General features: G+C 35.9%; 1 protein-coding gene across 2 annotated transcripts in view; it reads left to right on the top strand.

Annotated features, from left to right (window-relative positions):
• Window positions 1-21,996, top strand: part of LOC111047776 (forkhead box protein P1) — a 210,346-nt gene that overhangs the window by 132,594 nt on the left and 55,756 nt on the right. For both annotated transcript variants that reach the window (XM_039441648.1, XM_039441649.1), the window contains exon 4: window positions 20,265-20,478. In XM_039441648.1, coding sequence (XP_039297582.1) covers window positions 20,265-20,478 — 214 coding nt within the window. The remainder of the gene's footprint in view (window positions 1-20,264; window positions 20,479-21,996) is intronic.

The raw sequence follows: 21,996 nt of genomic DNA, 5'->3' as shown, positions 1-21,996 counted from the left end.
CTAGTGTTTGTCCACTGCGAATACATATACAGGGTGGAAAGTTTCTGTTTTCAACATTTTCTGTTCTTCAGTATTGTATATCGTCATTATTACTTAATTAATTTCTAAAATCTTAATTAAATCCCACCCTATAACGTTTGTTTCATCTATCTATTTTGAGCCATTGAAGCAATATTGTATTCACTATTACTCATTCTAATATCATCCACCTTATTCATTAATCCCATAATTCTAGATTCAAATCATATATTCACATGTTATAATACTCCCAACAGCTCTATTCCATCAGAACCCGGTCGTGTATTTATGGGAAGGATATTATTTTATATCCTTCTTAGAGAATCGACAATTATTTGTTGAAACACCGACGATTTATGAAGTTACATTACAATTTTTATTATTGTTATTCTAATTGCATTTAATATTTATTTTTATTGATCAATTTTTTATACTTTGTCAAATTCGTTGAATAATTAGCATTACCGTCATTTAATGTAAATTAGTGTACAAGCCAGTAATTATTGTAACTTACATAAATAAAGAAATCTAATCTTATAATAGATAGTAGACACAAACTGGAGTTTGGAGAGTGGTATCTCTCTTTAACTAGTAGACACAAACTAGAGTTTGGAGAATAGTATCTCTCTGACACAAAATCTTGAGAGTGCCAGTTTGGCGTTGCATGCACGCCTGAGATTTTGTCACTAAACGACAAAGTTGCACGCCGTCAAACTGGGCTGCATTCCTTAGAGTGCCAGTTTGGCGGTGCATGCGACGACAAACTGGGCTGGAAAACCAGCCCAGTTTGTCGTCAGCCCACTTTGTCGCCAGCCAGTTTGACGCGGTCCCTTTATAGATATAGATAGTCCAGGCAATAAATGCTCGAAAAAGGGTATAAGGGGAAATGTTTGGAAGACAATTTTTGACCCCACAGTTCTGTTAAGAAATACTGTTATTTTAACAATATATACACCTTCAAGAGCGAATATCTCGGGAACTGTTGGGAATATCACAGAATTCCACTGAACAAAAAGTGTAAAGTCTAAGAATAATCTTCTAATAACCTCAGCAGAACAAACAGCGAACAGACAACAGGAACAAAGTTCCAATATTCATTATTCAAATAATCCGAACTGGACAGGTGGTTGTCATCTGGTTTAGTTTTGAAAAGGCATGAGTCATCGAACCCTTTCAAAGCCAACTCCTATATTCACACAGCTTAAGATGACATAATAACAAGCTGACTAAAGCCCTTTTAACATTGAACGATTGAGCTATGTTAACAGATGCATAAATCGCAAAAATTTACGTGATACCTTGAAAATAATACCATTAAAAGTAACATCTGAATGCATCAAAATTGTTTCCTCCCTCTGTGTGAGAATCTGAGTACGCAAATCTGGTTTGCCCTCAGGCATTTGCCCATTCAGACTATTTTCTTAAAAGCTATTTAGCTTAGTGTATCTGTCATATTGCGTTTGTTTTTGTTTTTTGTATTTAAACTGTGTTTGAATACGTAAGGTTTTTATTCTGATATTTTATTTTAATTTTTTTGTTTTTGAAATTAATATATTTCTGTCTGTCTGTCTGTCTATCAACTTTACTTGAATAAAATGGAAAGCAATTCTATCGGTTTATATCTCTAAGTGCCGGTCTGTGTTGAAGACTAATGGGAAGGTAATAGCTCAGATAACAGATTATTCATAGCGAGATTCACGTTATAAAGTCAGACCACAATCTATTCCGTAATAAGTCAGCATATAAATGAACGCCTGAATAGGACAATATAACAAGAAATTTGATTGATTCAATAAAATTGAAATTGAGATTGATTTAATAAAAATGTACATAATCATACTGTCAATGGTCCCAATACACATAGGTACAATACGGTTCATCAATGCACATAGGTACAATACAATATACAAGTAAAAATTTCATAACGAGATTTCTGAAAACATAAAACTGTTACTAGGTTCTGGTTCAAATGATGAAGGAATAAGCTCATTTGTTGAACGAGTCCACCGTCCATTCAAAATTCATTTTCCTTATAACTGCATTCATGATACTATATACCAGCTTAGAAAAGCTTATAGCTTAGACAATCAAAATCCTATTATATTAAGTGAGCAATTTCTGAATGTATGTATTCATTTATTCATTTATTTATTTATCTATGTATTTATTTGCCCCCCTTTGTATCTATTGCCCCCAATATCGGGGCACCGACCTTCGCTCTGGAGTACAAAAGCATATAAAGCATAGTTTATATTTATATATTTTTTATTGATACACAAAACACAATTCTTTCAAATGATTGGGGAAGGCCCAACAGGAAAAGCCCAAAACTGTTTCTTCTCCGAATTTTTATGTATACACTATAAATACTATTGTAGATGTGCTTTTGTAATTAACACTTTATTCATTTAAAGTTTACATTCATGATCAAGACAAAAATAAAATACTTCATCAATTTGGAACGTTCATCACAAAACTCTATCTAACTTGTTATCTTTTCATGAACAGTTTTTTTGCCAAAACAGTCACCTTGACAACCGTACTCACATACTCATCATGTGAGTACCTACATCCATGTAGGGAATTTTTCAGTAATTTTCATTCCAAACATTTGAAAACAGAAAAGTTCTTATTTAGATTTTTCACAAACAAAATTGAATAACAAAATAACACTCACTAATTACTTAAAACAGTAAAAAAATTATGGAAATTCTGATATAGGTACTAGCTTAGAATGATATACTATGTTTGTTACAATATAATTTGTTAATATAAATAAAAAAATAATAGATCTCGAATAAAATCATATCGTTGGTCATGTCAACAAATCAGATATGTTGATCAAGTCGATTAGTTTCCTGCCAGATAATACTTCTCATGAGATCAGCTGATTGATTACAATAGAGTTCAACAGCTGAACATAATTCTGTCTCACTCCCACACAGGCACTCACATCTTCCATTATCGACAGACGACGAAATTATCAGCTGTTTTTCCAAGGATAAATAATTATTATCCTTTTCATGTCCTTCAGCGAGTTTTCCCAGGAATGAGACAATGTGCAATCAAATGTTTATATCAAGAACCTCTTCTATTGCAAATTTCATCAAAATTATTAGTGCCAATTTTTAGATCCGTTGGACATACATAGATAAATAAATAAATGCATACATACATACAGAAATCGCTCCTTGGATAATCAAAATGGGAATATTGAAGCTAAGATTGATCGTCAACTCGGAACCATTGGTCCGGATCAAGTGGTGTATTCAGAGTGCTTTTGACCTTTGAATGGAATATGATTCCATCTACGTTTGTCATGGCTTGACATTTTTGAGCTATTGTTTCTGTTTCCAACAGTGGTAGGGATGAGAAATAAAGAATCAACCCATACAAATATTTATGTGATACCTGAGTGGTAGTGAAGGTACAGTCAATATCAATTCGACGTTATTTTTTTTCACTGTCTGTTACAAAAGTCTCTTGGAGACTAGAAAAATCCAATGAGCTGTGTGAGAAATTTTTCATCTCTTTTATTCTTTTCAAGTTCTCCACTGAATATTTTTCCTTAGTCCGAGTAAACGTTGAATTTTATTTTGAACATTTAATTTATTTAGTGATTTCAAACTTTCAATTTATAATATTTGAAGCTTTGAAACGAGTGTGACTAGAAATATTTCTGTAGAGTAACTCATTCCCTATATTTTTAATTTTGAAAAATATGCTGAAGGCAAAAAGATAGTTCTGCGCGAAGTAGCACCTGGCTTATTTTGAGATTTTCCATGATAAGTTTCCTCTCATTTGCAAACTATAATGAAAACTTCAATTATTCAAAATTTACAGTAATTATATTCGATGGATTATCAACTTTATATAATACTAGCAGAAACCCCGTGCTCCGCAAGGGTCTATTTAAAAACTTGACAAACTAAGAACTTGACCGAGTGGAATCTTGAAGTAGGCTAGAACAATCTCGCTTAATTAAAAATTTTAGTAAAGTAAATTTCAGTCCAGTAGTTTAGACTTGATGATGCGCCTAATATTTTCTTATCCCATACGTGTATAAACTAGTTCTTCTTTTGAGATAAGGTCTTCGACTTGGTACTAACTCAATAAAGTGACAGAACTCAAAAATCTTGTTTAGAAACTGTTCTGAACAAAGCTCAGGCTAGAGCTACCAGAGGACTGTAATTTACCATTTAAATAATCAAATACAAACAAGGGGCAGAATTTAATCTTCAATTTCAGCCAGGTTATTTGTACAGTTAAACTCTGCATTAATGAACAATAAAAAAGAGCAAAAACTCACCAAATTTATTCCAATCTTGACTACTTGCCCTTCGAAGCCTTTATTAGGTGTTTTGGTCAGGTTCAGGGTGGGACGAAATCTGGGAAGAGACAGGTTATTGCTTCCGGGCTGCCTTTTCGCGTTTAACTTGCAGGCTATGCACTGTGTTTTGAACAAAGCTCAAACTGGATTCTTTATAAATTCAAATCCAATTCAAATTAATTCAACTCAATACTATTTATGCTCTTATATTCTTAATTCACACACACTACACTCAAACAATTTACAAGAAATTTCCGATCAAAATTACATGACAAACACAAATTTGGTCTTGCACAACAATGGGGCGACGAGGCAAGACAGACACTTTCAAAAAAATCCACAATGCCAAGCAAGCAGGACGGTCTGCGCCGACGCAAACACAAGCCTGCTATTGGCAGAACCACAGTCTGGCATTCTGGCGCTACAATTCGAGTTTTCTGGCCAGAACATACAACCGCCTCTGAAAAATTATTTTTCAGCCAAGTTACAAAACTGAAAAAACCAAGGAAAGGAAAAATCCAGACATGCCAAAAAGAACAAAACACCAACACCAAAACACAACACAAAAGAGAAAATGCAACCATCACAACAACTATTAAGTTGGGAGTGGATATAATTTTGTTACTAGGTCGAATACGGAAACAAAGATTACACTTAAAGACACAAATACAGATTATAGAGCGAGCAGACAGTATCCAGAATTTCTGTCTGATCAAGGACAACAATAACGAAGGTCCAGCATGACAATTCTTCTTGTGATGATAATCAATTAACATCGATACAAAAGTGTCGGATTTTGGTAAGATCATCTGATGACAAGTCTCAAACTCAAGTCCAGCATGAGACAAATGACTGCCGACACGAATCACACCTTTATCAATGAATGGAGACAGGCGACGTAGGCGCATAGAACAATCTTCTCCCTTCTCTAATTGCACAAATTCAGATGAAAAATGTATCTTCTGTACAACTTTACATAGATACCTCTCAGCAACATCGAAATCTGATTCTTCTGATTGGGGTAAGATTCATAAGAATTTGAGAACAAGAATTACAATTCTCAAAAAACGACCATAATCCGAACAATGATCAATCAATGAATATATTGCATTGCTGTTACAATCAGGAGATTTTGTGACTGTCAACACTGACAGTTTTTTCGCCTCCGGTGGATCCACTATCTCTTCCATTTGAGTTCGGATGGGCCAATCGCATTCGTCCTCTGCTATCCATGATGGACCTGAGAGCCACAACGGAAAGTTCACAAGCTCAACTGGTGATAAACCTCTAGACAAACAGTCAGCGGGATTTTCAATTCCGGCAACATGCATCCACCCCTGTATACAAGAACCCTGTATTTTTGCGACGCGATTACCAACAAAAGTTTGCCATTTCGCGGATGGAGCATTAATCCAACACAAGGTGACTGTAGAATCAGAGAGTGCAACAATACCAGACACATGACAACGTTCACTAATAATAGTGACTACTGAATTCATGAGTTCTGCCAACGAGAGTGCCGCACACAACTCCAAACGAGGTATTGAAACAACTTTAGATGGTGCTACCTTGGACTTTGAACACAATAATACAACTCTTGGCTCCTCGCTCTCATTCTGCGACTTCACATAGATAACTGCACCAAAACCAGACAATGATGCGTCACAAATCCAATCAAACTGATGTGAGAATCCTGAAACAAATCAACGTGACGTGGAACAGCAAATTTCAACAATAGAGGCCACTCTTTTTGACAATTCTTCCAAAGAGTGCATATAGACTCAGGCGGTTCTCGTCCCAATCCACTCCTAATTTTCACAGTTTCTGGACAAGACACTTTAGAAATAATGTAAACGGTGACAAGAGACCAAGTGGATCATAGATACGAGCCATCACTGACAGAATAGAACGCTTAGTAGCGACGACCTCACCACTCTTGACTGAAAACTGAAACAGATCAGTACTAGGTTGCCAATTCAATCCCAAGATAGCCAAGGAGTTGTCTGCTTCGAAATCCTTGTACGAAAACTATTTCTCTTCCTCCGAGAATTTCTCCAACATTGATGGTGAATTTGAAGTCCACTTTGTGACTGACGATACAGCTCCATGGCCTCTCACTCTGTGGCGACAGATGTGACTAAGTCGTCCATGAACATGTCTCCTGGTATTCTCGCCTTGGCTGCTGGAAAACGATTTCCATCCTCCTCTACAAGCTGGTGGATGGTGCAAAGCGCCAAATATGGAGAGCTTGAAACACCAAAAACAACACAATTGAGCTGATAAATTTCGATTGGATCCTCCGGCGAAAATCTCCACAATACACGCTGATAACGACGGCAGGAATCCTCCACTAATATCTGTCGATACATTTGTCTAATGTCGGCAGTTAGTGCGATTGGGAACAAACAAAAATTAACTAACAAAACAGAAATGTCAGTCTGCAATTTGGGACCAGCATGAAGAACCTGGTTCAATGACAAACCAGATGATGTTCTGGAACCAGCATCAAATACAATTTGGATGGGTGTGGTAGTGCTGCTTGCTTTCACGATGGTGTGATGCGGTATGTAGTAACCACCTCGGTCTGTCTGATCTGCTACAAATGAGATGTGACCCTGTCATAGGTAATCGATCAATATTTCATGATATGAAATACAAATAATGCTGTCAAGCTCTAGTCGTCTCTCCAAAGTCAGCAGTCTGCGTTCGGTGACAGCATACGAATCTCCCAAGCTGCTGGGCGGCTCTGCAAATGACAAGGCAACAACAAAACGCCCAGAATTCACACAATGTACAGACTTCCGAAAATTCACCTCACACTCCAACTCTTCCGGTTTCAGTTGACAGCTTGGTGCAGGGCACGATTCCAACTCCCAAAAACGTTCCACAAAACTATCCAACGATGGACTACTAACGAATAGACTACAGATGGCTGTAAAACAATTCGACACATTCATTGTTGAAGTGAGAATCGGCGCTCTCCCCATCAGAATGTGACCAAAGACACTATTAACAGTCATCAATTAGTGCGATTCACCTGTACTAGGAGTCCCGCGTAGCAAGTGAGGAACTAACTCTGCACCAATGATGCCATCTATACTACTAGGAAGGTAGAATTTGTCGTCAGCCAGTGTGAGATTTTCAAGATGATGAAGTTTGGATCTGTCGATTTCACAAGAAGGCAACTTGTCGATGATTTTATCTACCACTGTGGCATCCATCGAAAACTTGACGGTAGGATCCAACTTCGACTGAATTGACACACAAGTACGACCTCGAACTTCACTAGTACCACCCCCGAATCCACGAACAACGGTTTTCATGGGCTGGAATGGTAATCTCAAATGCCGACACAATTTGGCTGTAACAAAATGACACTGACTCCCGGTGTCAACCAAGAAACGAACATCACAAAGCTGATCATTACAATCTCGAACATGTGCAGTGATGGTCGACAACACAACTGTCGAATTTTCTACATCGTTGGATGTAGAACAACAACTAATAGGTGATGTGCCACCTGCCTTGGAGTTCGACGAGGACGCAACACCTTCATTGGAACTTGATCTGGAAAAGTGCAATAAAGAATGATGAGATTCTCGACATTGAGCACACTGAGTTTTACTACGACAATTTCTACTCAAATGATCCACATCAAGACAACAAAAACAACAAAACTTTCCTTTAATCAAAATTCAGAGTCATTTTCAAGAAACTTGCACAATCTACTAACCGATGACACAGTTTTGAGCACTTCAGACAATTGGGATTTTTACTAGATGCATCTTTAGATGAATCATTAGATTGAATCACAAACACCTTTGATTTATTATCCTTTTTGTGCTTCATATTAAACTATTCATTCTGTTTCTCATCAGAAGGAAGAGTCTTAATTTGCTTTTCAATGAATTTGACATAATCGGTATAAGTTGGCATAGCCTTGTCACGGACGGCCGATTCAAAATTTCTACAAGAACTTGAATGCAGCAATCTCAAGCCATGATAGAGGAATATCGAGTCTGACAAATCAGTGAGTTGCAATCTCTTCAATGCATTGATTGAACTGCAAAACCCATCCAAAATCGCAATACAACCTGCCTTGGATTCTGATTTTATTGGACGAAATTCAAAAATTTGTTTGAAATAGGCATCGACTTGCGACCATGGATCGTTATAGCGGGTCAATAATGCCTGCCAAATTATTTGATAATTGTTAGTCAATGGTGGCAAATGACGACAAATATTTGCTGCTTGTCCAGTAAGTCTACTTACAAGATATTGGACCTTTTGCTGATCGTTCAAATTCTTGTTGTCATGTACCAATGCCTTAAATAGTTCATAAAACACCAACCATTGAGTCTGGTTCCCATCAAATTTCGGAAGGTCGATTTTAGGCAGTACCGACTCGGACACGACCGGCTGTGGACTAGCTGCTGTAGCTGCCGAAGATTAAGCAATAGTGACAGTCGCCTTTCTCTGTTTGAGAGTGTTAGCCGCTACTTCAATATACTGAAACAGATCTTGGTGTGAGTCGTTGAATGCTAGAACATGATCTTTATTCAACTCAAGTTCCAACTCATTAACCACTAATTCTGTCTTTTCATAATCCGAAATGGTCTGAGACACCCGAGGATACAAGATTGAAAATTGCTCAGCAACTTTTGGATCAGAGACATTTTTAGACAGTTCATAAATTCTTTGCAATCTGGCATACAATTGTTTCAGTTTAGCGCGATGCTCCCTGATTTGTTTCTGTAATTTTTTCTCCATCTTGAACTAATACACAAAACAATTCAGCCCCGACAATACAAACAACAGACAATAAAACAAGAATGAGTTCAAAACTAGATGAAAGGAAGAATCACGAGTTAATAAGTTATCAAAGTTAAACTTTGATTATCAATTCACAAGATAAGTTATTGCTGAAGACAAAACTATATGATTAGATAATGTTCTTCCAACAACTCACAAACAAATGATAACTTGTTGAATTGAACAAACAAAATCATGCTGGTGATTAACCTTCACTAACATGTATAAAAAATGGACAATACAAACTCCAACAAACAAACAAATTCCTGAAAAAGAGCACAATGAGCCCAGCTTTAGGAAATTACAATTTTAACTGAAATAAATTTAATTTCAGACAAATACAAATTGACAAGAAACCTTGCTCTAGAACAAGGCTACAACAAACTTAAGTTGAGCATGGATCAGATCATTCTAAAAATGCCAACATTGGACAAATACGAAACTGCTTAAATCCAATGTGTGTGAATTAATCAACAAATTACAAATTCAAATTTATCCCGGCCAGGCAGGATCATAAAATGTTCTGAACAAAGCTCAGGCTAGAGCTACCAGAGGACTGTAATTTACCATTTGAATAATCAAATACAAACAAGGGGCAAAATTTAATCTTCAATTTCAGCCAGGTTATTTGTACAGTTAAACTCTGCATTAATGAACAATAAAAAAGAGCAAAAACTCACCAAATTTATTCCAATCTTGACTACTTGCCCTTCGAAGCCTTTATTAGGTGTTTTGGTCAGGTTCAGGGTGGGACGAAATCTGGGAAGAGACAGGTTATTGCTTCCGGGCTGCCTTTTTGCGTTCAATTTGCAGGCTATGCACTGTGTTTTGAACAAAGCTCAAACTGGATTCTTTATAAATTCAAATCCGATTCGAATTAATTCAACTCAATACTATTTACGCTGTTATATTCTTAATTCACACACACTACACTCAAACAATTTACAAGAAATTTCCGATCGAAATTACATGACAAACACATATTCGGTCTTGCACAACAATGGGGCGACGAGACAAGACAGACACTTTCAAAAAAATCCACAATGCCAAGCAAGCAGGATGGTCTGCGCCGACGCAAACACAAGCCTGCTATTGGCAGAACCACAGTCTGGCATTCTGGCACTACAATTCAAATTCTCTGGCCAGAACAGAAACCTTCCTCAACTTAATGCAAACCTAACAAAATTGGACTGGTTATTAATTCAGTTACCAATTTCAACCATCTGTTTCAAAGAGGTAGTCTCTCTAGATTATAGTTCTATTTTATGTGATAATATACACAGTTCTTATCGGGCAGCTGATGAAGTCGGATCGGAGTTTATTGCAGTCGAAAAACAACTTCTAAGCGTGTCTCAGCGTATCGGCCGGTTAGCAGTGAAAAATCATAGTGAATTTAATTCGTAGCAGTTATTTTAGTGGAATTTAGTAATCAGTGGAACTTCTACTTAGTAGAAATTAGTAATCAGCAACATGGTGAAGTGTAACAAATGTACAAAGGACATTGCACGGACAAAAGAAGGGAGCAGCACATGTGTGAGCTGCCAGGCACAATTTCATTACTCATGTGTCAGTGAATGTGTTACATGTGGTTCACAAAAATCTTGGAAATGTGTAAAGTGTTGCAGTGAGCAGACAGACACCATAGTTAAACCAACGATCAACTACGAGCGGGTTAATGAAATAATTGTGAAAGCGATTGCTGCCTTAAAAGAGGATATGAAGAATATATAGTGAAAGCATATAACATTAGGGTGGAATGTTATTGCTTTCTTTGAGGTTTGATTGTTTCTTTTTCCTCTCTCTCCCTATGGATTCTTGTTTTCAATGATTATTTAGCATCATATGTATATATTTGTTTTATAATATGGATATCTTTATTTTAGGTGGAATTTTATTATTCTCTTTGATGCTTTTTAATCGTCATTTTTTCTCTAAGGATTCTTGTTTTTCAATTATTGTATCAATATCATATTTTTTTTATATTTATATTGTATAAATGTCTTTTATTTATGATCAATTCTACTTTCTTTATAGCGCTCAATTCAATCCTTATCTAATTGGGTGCTAGTAAATCATTATTAAGGCTTATTACTCTCATCGTTTACTTTATCTAATAATTTTTCACTTGATTGTAACATGTAAGTTAAATGCAATACTTTCAAAAAGTCTTTACACATTCCTAATTTCATCAGTTGTTGGCTGGCTGATGCGCTGATGAGATATGAAAAAAATAAAATTTGTATCATGGATGACGATAATATTATCTAGAGCGACCGATTATCGAGTGTAAAGAGTTCGCTAATCTTGTTGATTACAATAACAGTTTTAATGGTGTTGGTGGTGATTGTTGTGGGTCGAATAGTTTCAGAGTGCTGCATCTGAATATTCGAAGCTATAATAAAAATTTTGACGAGTTGCTAATATTACTACAAGGTATAAAAATAAAGTATAATTGTATTATTCTCACAGAGGCATGGCTCAGAGATTGTAGTGATCTTGTGAGTCTAGAGGGTTTTAAGTTAATACGTAGCTATAATAGTATCAATCAGTGTGACGGTGTTGTTGTGTATTTAGACGAGACCTTATCAGCTACAAGCTGTCAGATGTCAATTGGTGAAGTCGCAGCATGTCTGTCTCTATCTTTCGATTGGACTGGCATTCCATGCAAATTATTCTGTATCTATCGTAGCCCGTCTTCATCTTTGTTATTGTTTAACAATGGCCTTTAGGATCTACTGAGGTCCATGCCGTCTAATCATTCTAGCCTAAGAATTTTTGTAGGAGATATAAACTGCAACATACTCAATCCCAATCCTCAAGAAGAGAGATACCTTGACATACTATATGAATTTGGGCTAGTAGCTTGTATAGATAAGATTACACGTCCCAACAGTAACACCTGCATTGATCATTTTTTCATTTCACTTCCACACAGATGCGAGGCTCACTCATCAATAATACAAACAGAGATTACTGACCATTTCATGATATGCCTGGATATTAATTGTAACTCACCAAAAGTGAACAACCCAGTCACAAAAACTTTTCAAAAAATAAATTGGCCAAACATAACTAAATCACTAAAAGACGAAACCTGGCAAAGAGTGCTCGAAGCAACAGAGGTGAATGCTGCCACGGAAAATTTCAATGATATAATATTAGGAAACTTGAAACGAAATACATCAGAACACGTTTACAAAGCAAAATATTCTAAATTGAAACCTTGAATCATGGGTAGTCTATTGTCTTCAATGCGTCACTGTGATAAGCTATGTAAAGAAGCTAGGAGAAATCCCCAGAATTTACAAATCAACGAAAAATACAAGCGATACCGAAATACATTAAAATCAATTATTAAACGAGCAAAGTTTGATTATTATAAAACTAAAATAGATGATGCTCATGGGGACCCTAGGAAGTTTTGGAATGTAGTAAATGAGGTGGCAGGGCGCTCTGTGGGTAAATCCAAATTCCCGCTAGATGCATTTAAAGAGCACGGTGGCACTGCGCCTCCCACCCCTGAGGAGATAAATAAAATTAGTAATGATTTCAATGACTACTTTGCCTCTGTTGGTCGCCGACTTGCTGAGACTCTCAACCCCGCGGGACTGCTTGAGGTGTACGATGCCGACCATGCCGCTGACTCTCTGTTCTGGCTGCAGCCGGTCACACGGGTTGAGCTCACTGATGTGATAAGGTGCATCAAGGGCAACTCTGCATCAGGATCAGATAATATCTCCTCAAAATTAACAAAATTTAATATCGATGCTTTGATCACACCTTTGTTGCATATAGTTAACCTTAGTATTAATACAAATATTTTTCCAAATGCACTCAAGATTGCCAAAGTGATACCAATTTTTAAATCAGGACAAAATAACTTAACTTCTAACTATAGACCAATTTCTTTACTCTGCATTCTATCTAAAATACTTGAAAAATGTGTCAAAATACAACTCGCCGACTACCTCAAACAAGAAAAACTAATATCAGATTTACAGTTTGGTTTCAGACAAGATAGAAGCACATCTCATGCATTCTTTGAAATCACCAAATACATTGCCAAACAAATTGGGGGAGGGAGGCGTGTCCTGGTTACTTTTCTGGATCTAGCTAAAGCATTTGATTCCATAGATCGACAAAAGTTGATAAGGAAATTACAATACATTGGCGTTAGATCAACGGATTGGTTTATCAGCTACTTAGAAAACCGTTTGCAATACATGACTATAAATGGAATTAACAGTGATAAAACTGAAATCGACTATGGAGTTGATAAGGAAATTACAATACATTAGCGTTAGATCAACGGATTGGTTTATCAGCTACTTAGAAAACCGTTTGCAATACGTGACTATAAATGGAATTAACAGTGATAAAACTGAAATCGACTATGGAGTGGTGCAGGGAAGTAAACTGGGGCCACTTCTGTTCCTAATCTATATTAATAACCTGGAGAAAGTGGCAATTAGAGGAAAATTGTTCCTTTTTGCTGATGACACAGCGGTGGTGTCGTCCGGCTGCACATGGGATGAGGCTTACGAGCAGGTGGAGGATGATATGATCAGGGACAAGCGTTGGCTGGATCAGAACACCTTGACCCTGAATGTAGGAAAAACTAAACATCTACCCATATTTTCTAAACATGACAGTGATCCTGGTCCGCAACGCTTGGCTCTGCATTCCTGTGATGTACTGCGGTCGGTCGCCTGTGATTGCAGCGTAATTGAACGTGTTAATACCTACAAATATTTGGGGGTCACAATAGACCATAAATTATCATGGGCCCCGCACATTCAAACAGTAAGGCAAAAACTTAGAAAATTTATGTTCACCTTTTCACAGCTTGCAGGCGTGCTGACTGTGGGGCATTGCAGGTCTGTTTACTTTTCCTACGTGCAGTCTTTGCTTCAATACGGTGTGTTGGCGTGGGGTGGAGTCTCGGCGGCGTTGTTGCGGCTTCTTGCTGTCACTCAGAGAACCCTAATAAAAATAATTTTAAATAAACCCATGCGATACCCTACAGAACAACTTTTTTCCGAATTCCATGTCCTTAATATCAGACAAATATACATAAAAACCCTCCTCTCCTTTACCAAATCCTACAAAGTAGAAATATTTACTGAATCACCACACAATTACCAAACTAGACATAGATTAAATTTCAGATATGGTACTCCCAGAGCCACTTTAGCTCCAGCAAATAACACCCCATTTCACATTGTGCACCTCCTCTACCGAAATTTGCCTACATCAATCCAGGAGGCTGAGGGGCGCAGTGTACCTGTTTACAAAAGAAAAATAGTCCAATGGCTATTCAACATTGGTAGGGATGCTTCGGAGGCCCTTGTCAATTCATCCTACACCTAGGTTTTGTCTTGGATATTTGTCTACAGATATTTTTCATTTTGTTATAAGCCATTAGTTTTTCTGTGTTTCGTTATTTTTTCTTTTTCTCTCTCTCTTCTTGCTTGTGTTTAGTTTCTTGTTTTTGATGCAGCGCTCTATTAACTCTTTCGACCTTATAGCACCAACCCATATCAGTAATAGATTTAACCTATTTTATTTTCTACATTTGAAGTTATTGTTTAATTAAAGTTCATTTTTAGTAGTAAGGTATTGCTGCTTTAACGCACCAATCACAGAGCAGTATTTTAATTAGGGGGCGGAGCCTAATCCCCCAGGGGGGCTCTAAACCCCGCCCAAATCCCCCCGCACTCCGCACGGGAAAACTTCATTTTCTAACCCCTCACCTGGACCAGTTATCCCACCGATACTAAAACCGCCATTTTATTTCAAGTATTTATTTGAAAAAAACAAATTTATGGGTGTACCAATTGCAGAATCCCCCTCCAAGCAATCCCCCACACTTCGCAGACCCCCCCAGCCTAAACCAAATCTCCTCCTCCTACTGAAGACCACCATTTTTGTTCAAGTACTTATTTTTAAAAAATAAGTAGACACTTGCAAGACCCTCCTTCCAAACAAGTCCCCCGCCATCACCCCCTATGCCGCCGTCCGCCGCCGCCCGCCGCCCGAATATCGGCTATGTAATGTAAGTAGATTATTGGTTTTGTTCCTTGCTTCAGAAAGAGTGTATAACAAAAAGTTTGTAGTATTAATTCTTATCTATAGAAGGAGCATGTATTAAATTTTGTTTTTATAATGAATGAAACTCTGTTTACGCTAACCTGTTCTGGAGGAATGTTGTTTCATATACTAGTTCTGGAAAAATACTTTTGATTGTTTCTACTGTTGTATTTAAATTTTCCAAGCTTACCAATGTTGCTTTTTCAATGTTAAACTCTTTCCTTGATATAAAATTCGATTTCTCGCTATTACTGATAAATGCTGAATTCAATCTATCCTGAAAATCTCTGTTCTCATATACTAGTTCTGGAAAAATACTTTTGATTGCTTCTACTGTTGTATTTAAATTTTCCAAGCTTACCAATGTTGCTTTTTCAATGTTAAACTCTTTCCTTGATATAAAATTCGATTTCTCGCTATTACTGATAAATGCTGAATTCAATCTATCCTGAAAATCTCTGTTTTCATATACTAGTTCTGGAAAAATACTTTTGATTGTTTCTACTATTGTATTTAAATTTTCCAAGCTTACCAATGTTGCTTTTTCAATGTTAAACTCTTTCCTTGATATAAGATTTGATTTCTCATTATCAAACAAATCTCTTACAGCTGCTTTAAAGTTTAACTGAATATTTTTAATTTCCTTTTCTAGCAGATCTATTTTAGAATTACTTGTATTTATTATATTAGTTCTATACTGATTAACAGAATTCCTGTTATTAAGCATTCGTCCAAACTTATCAATACTCATTATTATAATCTTGCTTATATTATATATCCGAACTCACGTAGTTCCTCAACAATACTAGCGATCTCGACTTGATGACTATCATGACCTGTCTGTTGCGATCTCATCAACAAGTCTAACCTTGAAATAAGCTCATTTACATCATCTCAATAAATATAAGTACGGTTTGGATTCATGTTCTTAATAAAAGTTAAACCTTCACATTTCTTTAATCGCGAACTTTGTTATTGTGGTGTAGGAAACAGTAGTCTTTGAATTGATTTTGATTTCATACCATTTATACGTTTGAAATTCCCGCTAGAGGTAAGATGTGCGTCTGTAAACAATAATAGTCTTTTATATTTCTTGAAATCATTAGTTTTAATAAGGTTAATATCTGGTTTACTTTTAAATAGTAATTCTAGCAAACCTTGACTCAATTTAATTTTAAGCTGTACTGATTCTCTACTAACTAAATAATCATTATTGAATATTAATGGTATCTTTCTATCCATATAGTAAGAACTTGTATACTTATCAAATTATATTCCATACATTACTGATTTCCGTTTCAAATTATGAAACTACTTATCTAACATGATGCCTAATGGTGTTAATTTATGAGTAAAGCTACTCATAAATTGGTACTAATAGTTCATTTAATGAGATGCATCATTCTAAACCAGTTTCTAAACAAGAACGACAAACATATTCTCGTGCTGTTCAGTGTAATTTAGATAGTGAAGACACTTCGCAAACAGAGACGGAAAGCGACGAAAGATAATTTAGAAAGTAAACTTCGCGAACATTTAGATTGGTTTGATGTATGTGAAAATTCAATCAGTAAAGCTAAAAAAGAAAATCAAGATACAACGTTATTAGTGGAATTACTATCAGTTTTTTTATTAACAGTGAATATTAATGACATTAACGAGTATTTATGTTATTATAGACCGTTTAAATTAAATGTGAATAAACTATTAAAATTAGAAAATGCAGTATCAAATAATATTACGTCATCTATAAACAATGATGAAGTTCATTGACTGTTCATGAACATGTTTGTGCAGGTCTTCGTAGTGTACGTAGTGGGGGAAGAGTATTGAGGGAATGAAGTCAGTAACTTGAAATTGTTATTCATTCTACATTCAACATCGTACGTGTGTGAACGTGTTTTCAATCATGCAGGACACTCTATCTTTTGATTTGACAAAATTCAACCAAACATCATATGAGGATATTCCAATTGTTCAAATATATGATTTGAAACCTGATTTCAAATATCTGATACAAGAAGCGAGATTAGCACGAACAAAGTGTGGAGTTAGAATTGTAATGAGACTATATGAAATTAACAAGAAGAGCGGCGCATATTCATTTTAAGATGTTTATCTACCTGAGAAGTATTTATCAACATTGAATGCAGCAACTTTGGATGATTTTAACAGTAGAAAGTATGTAATGAAATGTGAACATAGAGAGGATAAACCATCTTTAATTCACTTGGAAATACAATAGTAAGAACTCAAAACTAACTTAAACTGGATTGATTTATTTTACTTAGAATTGATCAAACTCAGTGATGTAGGTCTGTCTCATAGTTAAACGTTAACAATTGATATTTCTATATTAGTCTAGATATTTAGTAAATATTTAGTCTACTATAGATAATCTATCAATATTTAGCTAGAGATGGAGATGAAGCACTTTAAAACTTCAACGCCTGCGCTTTTTACTGCATGGATAAAGTGAATATTCGAATTTAATTATATACTGGGTGTGGCAGAAAGGGTGGATGTTTTTAGAACAGATAGTATACTGATTTGGGTAGTCGGTTTGGGCCAGCTGAAGTGAACATGTGTTCGGTAGATCATACCATTTTTTCTAGTCATTGTTTAATCGGCATCATGGATTCGTGGAATGTGCAACATCGTGTGTTTACTTACGACAGTTTTGTGCGTAATAATGAGAGTATCATTACAGTTCAGCCTGTTTTGTCGTCATTTCAATCTTGCGATAAATGAAAATGTACCCCCTCGTAACACCATTTTATGTTGGGTAAAATCATTTCGTTCAGTAAAAACAGTAATGAATAAACAACCACCAGGGGCTCATCGCACTGTACGCACTCCACAAAATATGGAAAGAGTTCGGCAAGCCATACTCCGTACTCCTAATCGATCTGCTAGGAGACATTCTTCTGAACTGAACATCAGTGATCGGTCAGTAAGGCGTATTTTACATAAATATCTAGGATTTCATCCCTACAAAATGGCCATGGTTCAACAATTGAATCCTGGCGATTATGTAAAGTGGCTGAATTTTGCTCGAGAAATGGAGGCCATATTTAACCAAAATGAAAACATCAGTTTGTTTACAACAGATGAAGCACATTTTCATTTGAATGGTACCGTTAATCAGCAGAACTATCGTTATTGGTCAGATGAAAATCCAAACTTAATGCATGAGAGACCATTACACAGTCCCAAGGTGACAGTTTGGTGTGCTGTGAGCAGTATATTTGTTATTGGTCCATACTTTTTTGAAGACGACAATGGGACCACTGTAACTGTAACCTCAGAACGTTATAGACAGATGTTCACTGAATTCTTCCTTCCTGAATTAAGAAGGAAACGTATTCCTATCCGGCAAGTATGGTTTCAGCAGGACGGGGCGACAGCTCACACAGCAAGAAATTCAATGGGAGCAATTCGGGCTGTTTTTCATGGTCGCATCATTTCTCGGTTTGGTGACATTGATTGGCCTCCTCGTTCTCCAGACCTGTCCATGTGCGACTACTTCTTGTGGGGTTGCCTGAAGTCACGTGTTTACCAGCATAAACCACGTACACTTCAAGAACTAAAGGGAGCAATTCGTGAGGAAGTCGAACAAATTGGCAGGGCAATGTTAGAAAGAGTACAATCCAACTTCCGAGAGCGGCTTGTGAAGTGCATTGCTTAAAATGGCTGTCACCTGTCAGATATTGTTTTCAAACATTAATTTTCTAAAATTGTAAAATAATGTGAATATTGTTCTGTAAATAAATGTTTTTTTTATGCATAGGTAACGACGTATTACTTTTTTGAAAACCGTTCATCCTTTCTGCCGCACCTTGTACTATCAAATTATATTCATATTCATTTTTATCCTACAGTCAGGTGGAAAGTAAAGCATATATAAAAGAAAGTAAGCTGTATTTTACTCAGTCTTTACTCAAAAAAATAAATAACTGATCTAACAACTACATCAATAATAGTAAAACGATTGTATGTAGTAACAGAAGCAACAAAGATTTAATAAGTAGAGCTGAAATGCTGCTGCTGCTGCTGCTCTCTAATTTCTGATCTAACTCAGTGATGTAGGCCTGTCTCATAGTTAAATGTTAACAATTGATATTTCTATATTAGTCTAGATATTTAGTAAATATTTAGTCTACTATAGATAATCTATCAATATTTAGCTAGAGATGGAGATGAAGCACTTAAAAACTTCAACGCCTGCGCTTTTTACTGCATGGATAAAGTGAATATTCGAATTTAATTATATACTATCAAATTATATTCATTTTCATCCTACAGTCAGGTGGAAATAGAAGCATATATAAAAGAAAGTAAGCTGTATCTGCCCCCTAATTAAAATACTGCTCTGTGATTGGTGCGTTAAAGCAGCAATACCTTACTACTATTTTTTGTTTAGAAAAAAAGTAAAATTTAAAAGTTTTTCAAGAAATAATTTCGATTATCCTGTATTTATTAAGGCTTTTCTAGATAGGAATTCTTTCCCCACACACGGATTTATAGTCTAAGTGGGGAAATATATTTCCTGGAATTGTTTTGTATAACTATTATTGTTATTAGTTATTTTGTATAACTGATATGTATATGATTTTTTGAGGAAATAAATTGAATTGAATTGAATTGAATTGAATTAACATATGGTATGTACATTTCAATAAATTAAAATATATTCATGTCTTATAGATGAAATTTCAACATTAATTCTGAAAAATCTAGATGGAAAATTGAAATTAGGGCTTTGAGGTGCATGAGATTGATATATTTAGAATCTATGTGCAAAATTTGGAGATCTAAATCATTCCCGTTTTTTTTGGTATGCAATCCACAAGTTAACATGTTTTGATGCGAACAAACACAACCCTAGTCTCTCTTATTATGTAGATTACTACTATTTGAACTTGTGAAGATTCAAACTCGGTGAGATAAACTCTAGACATTGAGCTGTGATATTAGGCTAATATCATCTTAATAATGCTTCATTTTCGAACAGGAATACTAGCTTCAATGGGTATAGGAAGAAGAGGAGCTGGTGGAGGAGGAGACTGTTTAAATGGTAGCAGTGGCAGTACACCTCAGGAGGACACCAGCAGTTGTGCAGATGCCAACCCAAGCTCCACCAATAAAGTCCACCTACTCTTTGGTCACGGAGTATGCAAATGGCCCGGCTGTGAAACCGTCTGTGATGATATACAAGCATTTTTCAAGTTAGTAACTACATTTTTCTCAAAATTCAAGCTGATATGAGCTTCCTCATCAGCTTCAGTACTAATATATCAATAATCTACCACTGACAAAAATAAATAAATGTTTTATTGTAGTAGCAAGTGAGAACATCAAAATGCATTACAACGTCAAATGTTAACAACAAAAGTAAACACATAACAGATAAATACAACAAATAAAACTATCAGATACTATATAAATAATTATAACTAATTCTATACCCAGAAACTGTTCCCTGATCTCAATATAATAATCATGTAATAAGGCTATTGCACTTCCTGATTTATTTGGAAAAATGCATTGATTATATAAATACAATTCTTTGACAAAATTGCCTTTAATTTTTTTTCAAATAATTTTGTAAATTCCAGGTTCCTGATAGAAGGAGGTAGAAAATTGAATAATTCTATCGCTGTATAGATAAAATTTTTCCGTGTCCTGGTCTAATTGAATCTGATCAAACCCAAAGTACCTACTCTTATTTATTGTTCTATATGAGTGATGTGAACTCAACGCATCATGTGAATTAATATTCCCTTTTTGTACAGTAGGCTCTGGAAAATAAATAATGCAGGTACCGTCATCACACCAAGATGAACAAACCCCTCTCTACAATGAGCTCGGATGGGAGTCCACAAATCAGTCTGATACATGCTTTTTGCATTCTCAGTAGCCTTACACTTGAGGACTTGGGCTCAACTCACACTTACGCGACTGAAGTCGAGAAGAGACTCGACTCAGTCGAGAGCATGTGTTTTCAAATGGTGACACTCAGACCAGTCGACTCATTTGAAAACACATGCTTTGCTTGCTTTGCTTTGCTAGCTTGCACATAAACAAGAGTCGAGTCTCTTCTCGACCTGCGTCGCGTAAGTGTGAGTTGAGCCTTATAACCCCAGAGTAATGTCCCTCGACTCAAATGACTTTAGATGAATGCAAAATAGACCGTTCTCAGTACCTTGGAACTCACACAAATTCTCAATCTGCGTATCAGGAATATGTCTTTACTCTCTTTTTAATTTCATGTCTACAACGTTTTACCAAAAAAATGACTTGATTCTTTCACTCAATATAGACTACTCAAAGTATTCCTTCATGTCAGAAAGATAATTTCACTACTACAATATTATCACAATGATTATGTGTATGCTTCTTCAAACAATTCAACATCGTCTTCTCATTCATCACAAGGTAGTCTTTAGATTAATGAGAGAAATGAGTGTTTATTATTTATTGCATGATATGAATATGAACCGAACAAATTTGTTAAGAAATATGTACAACAATGATAATTGAACAAGAAAATCATATGACATGGAACCCCAGTAGAACTTGACCGGCAGCAATAGATGTAGTAGGGATTCAAAGATATACAGAGTGTTTCAGAAGTAGTGTCGAACATTTTAGGGTATTGATCCTGGATGATAAGAGACTACAAATGTCGTATTTGAAGTGTCCAAAACTTACACCTATCCTTACAGCTGTCATTTTGTTTTTCC

Source organism: Nilaparvata lugens, chromosome X (assembly GCF_014356525.2).
Source record: "Nilaparvata lugens isolate BPH chromosome X, ASM1435652v1, whole genome shotgun sequence".
NCBI lineage: Eukaryota > Metazoa > Arthropoda > Insecta > Hemiptera > Delphacidae > Nilaparvata > Nilaparvata lugens.
Note: the sequence above shows the minus strand (reverse complement) of the source record. Positions and strands in the feature narration are given on the sequence as shown.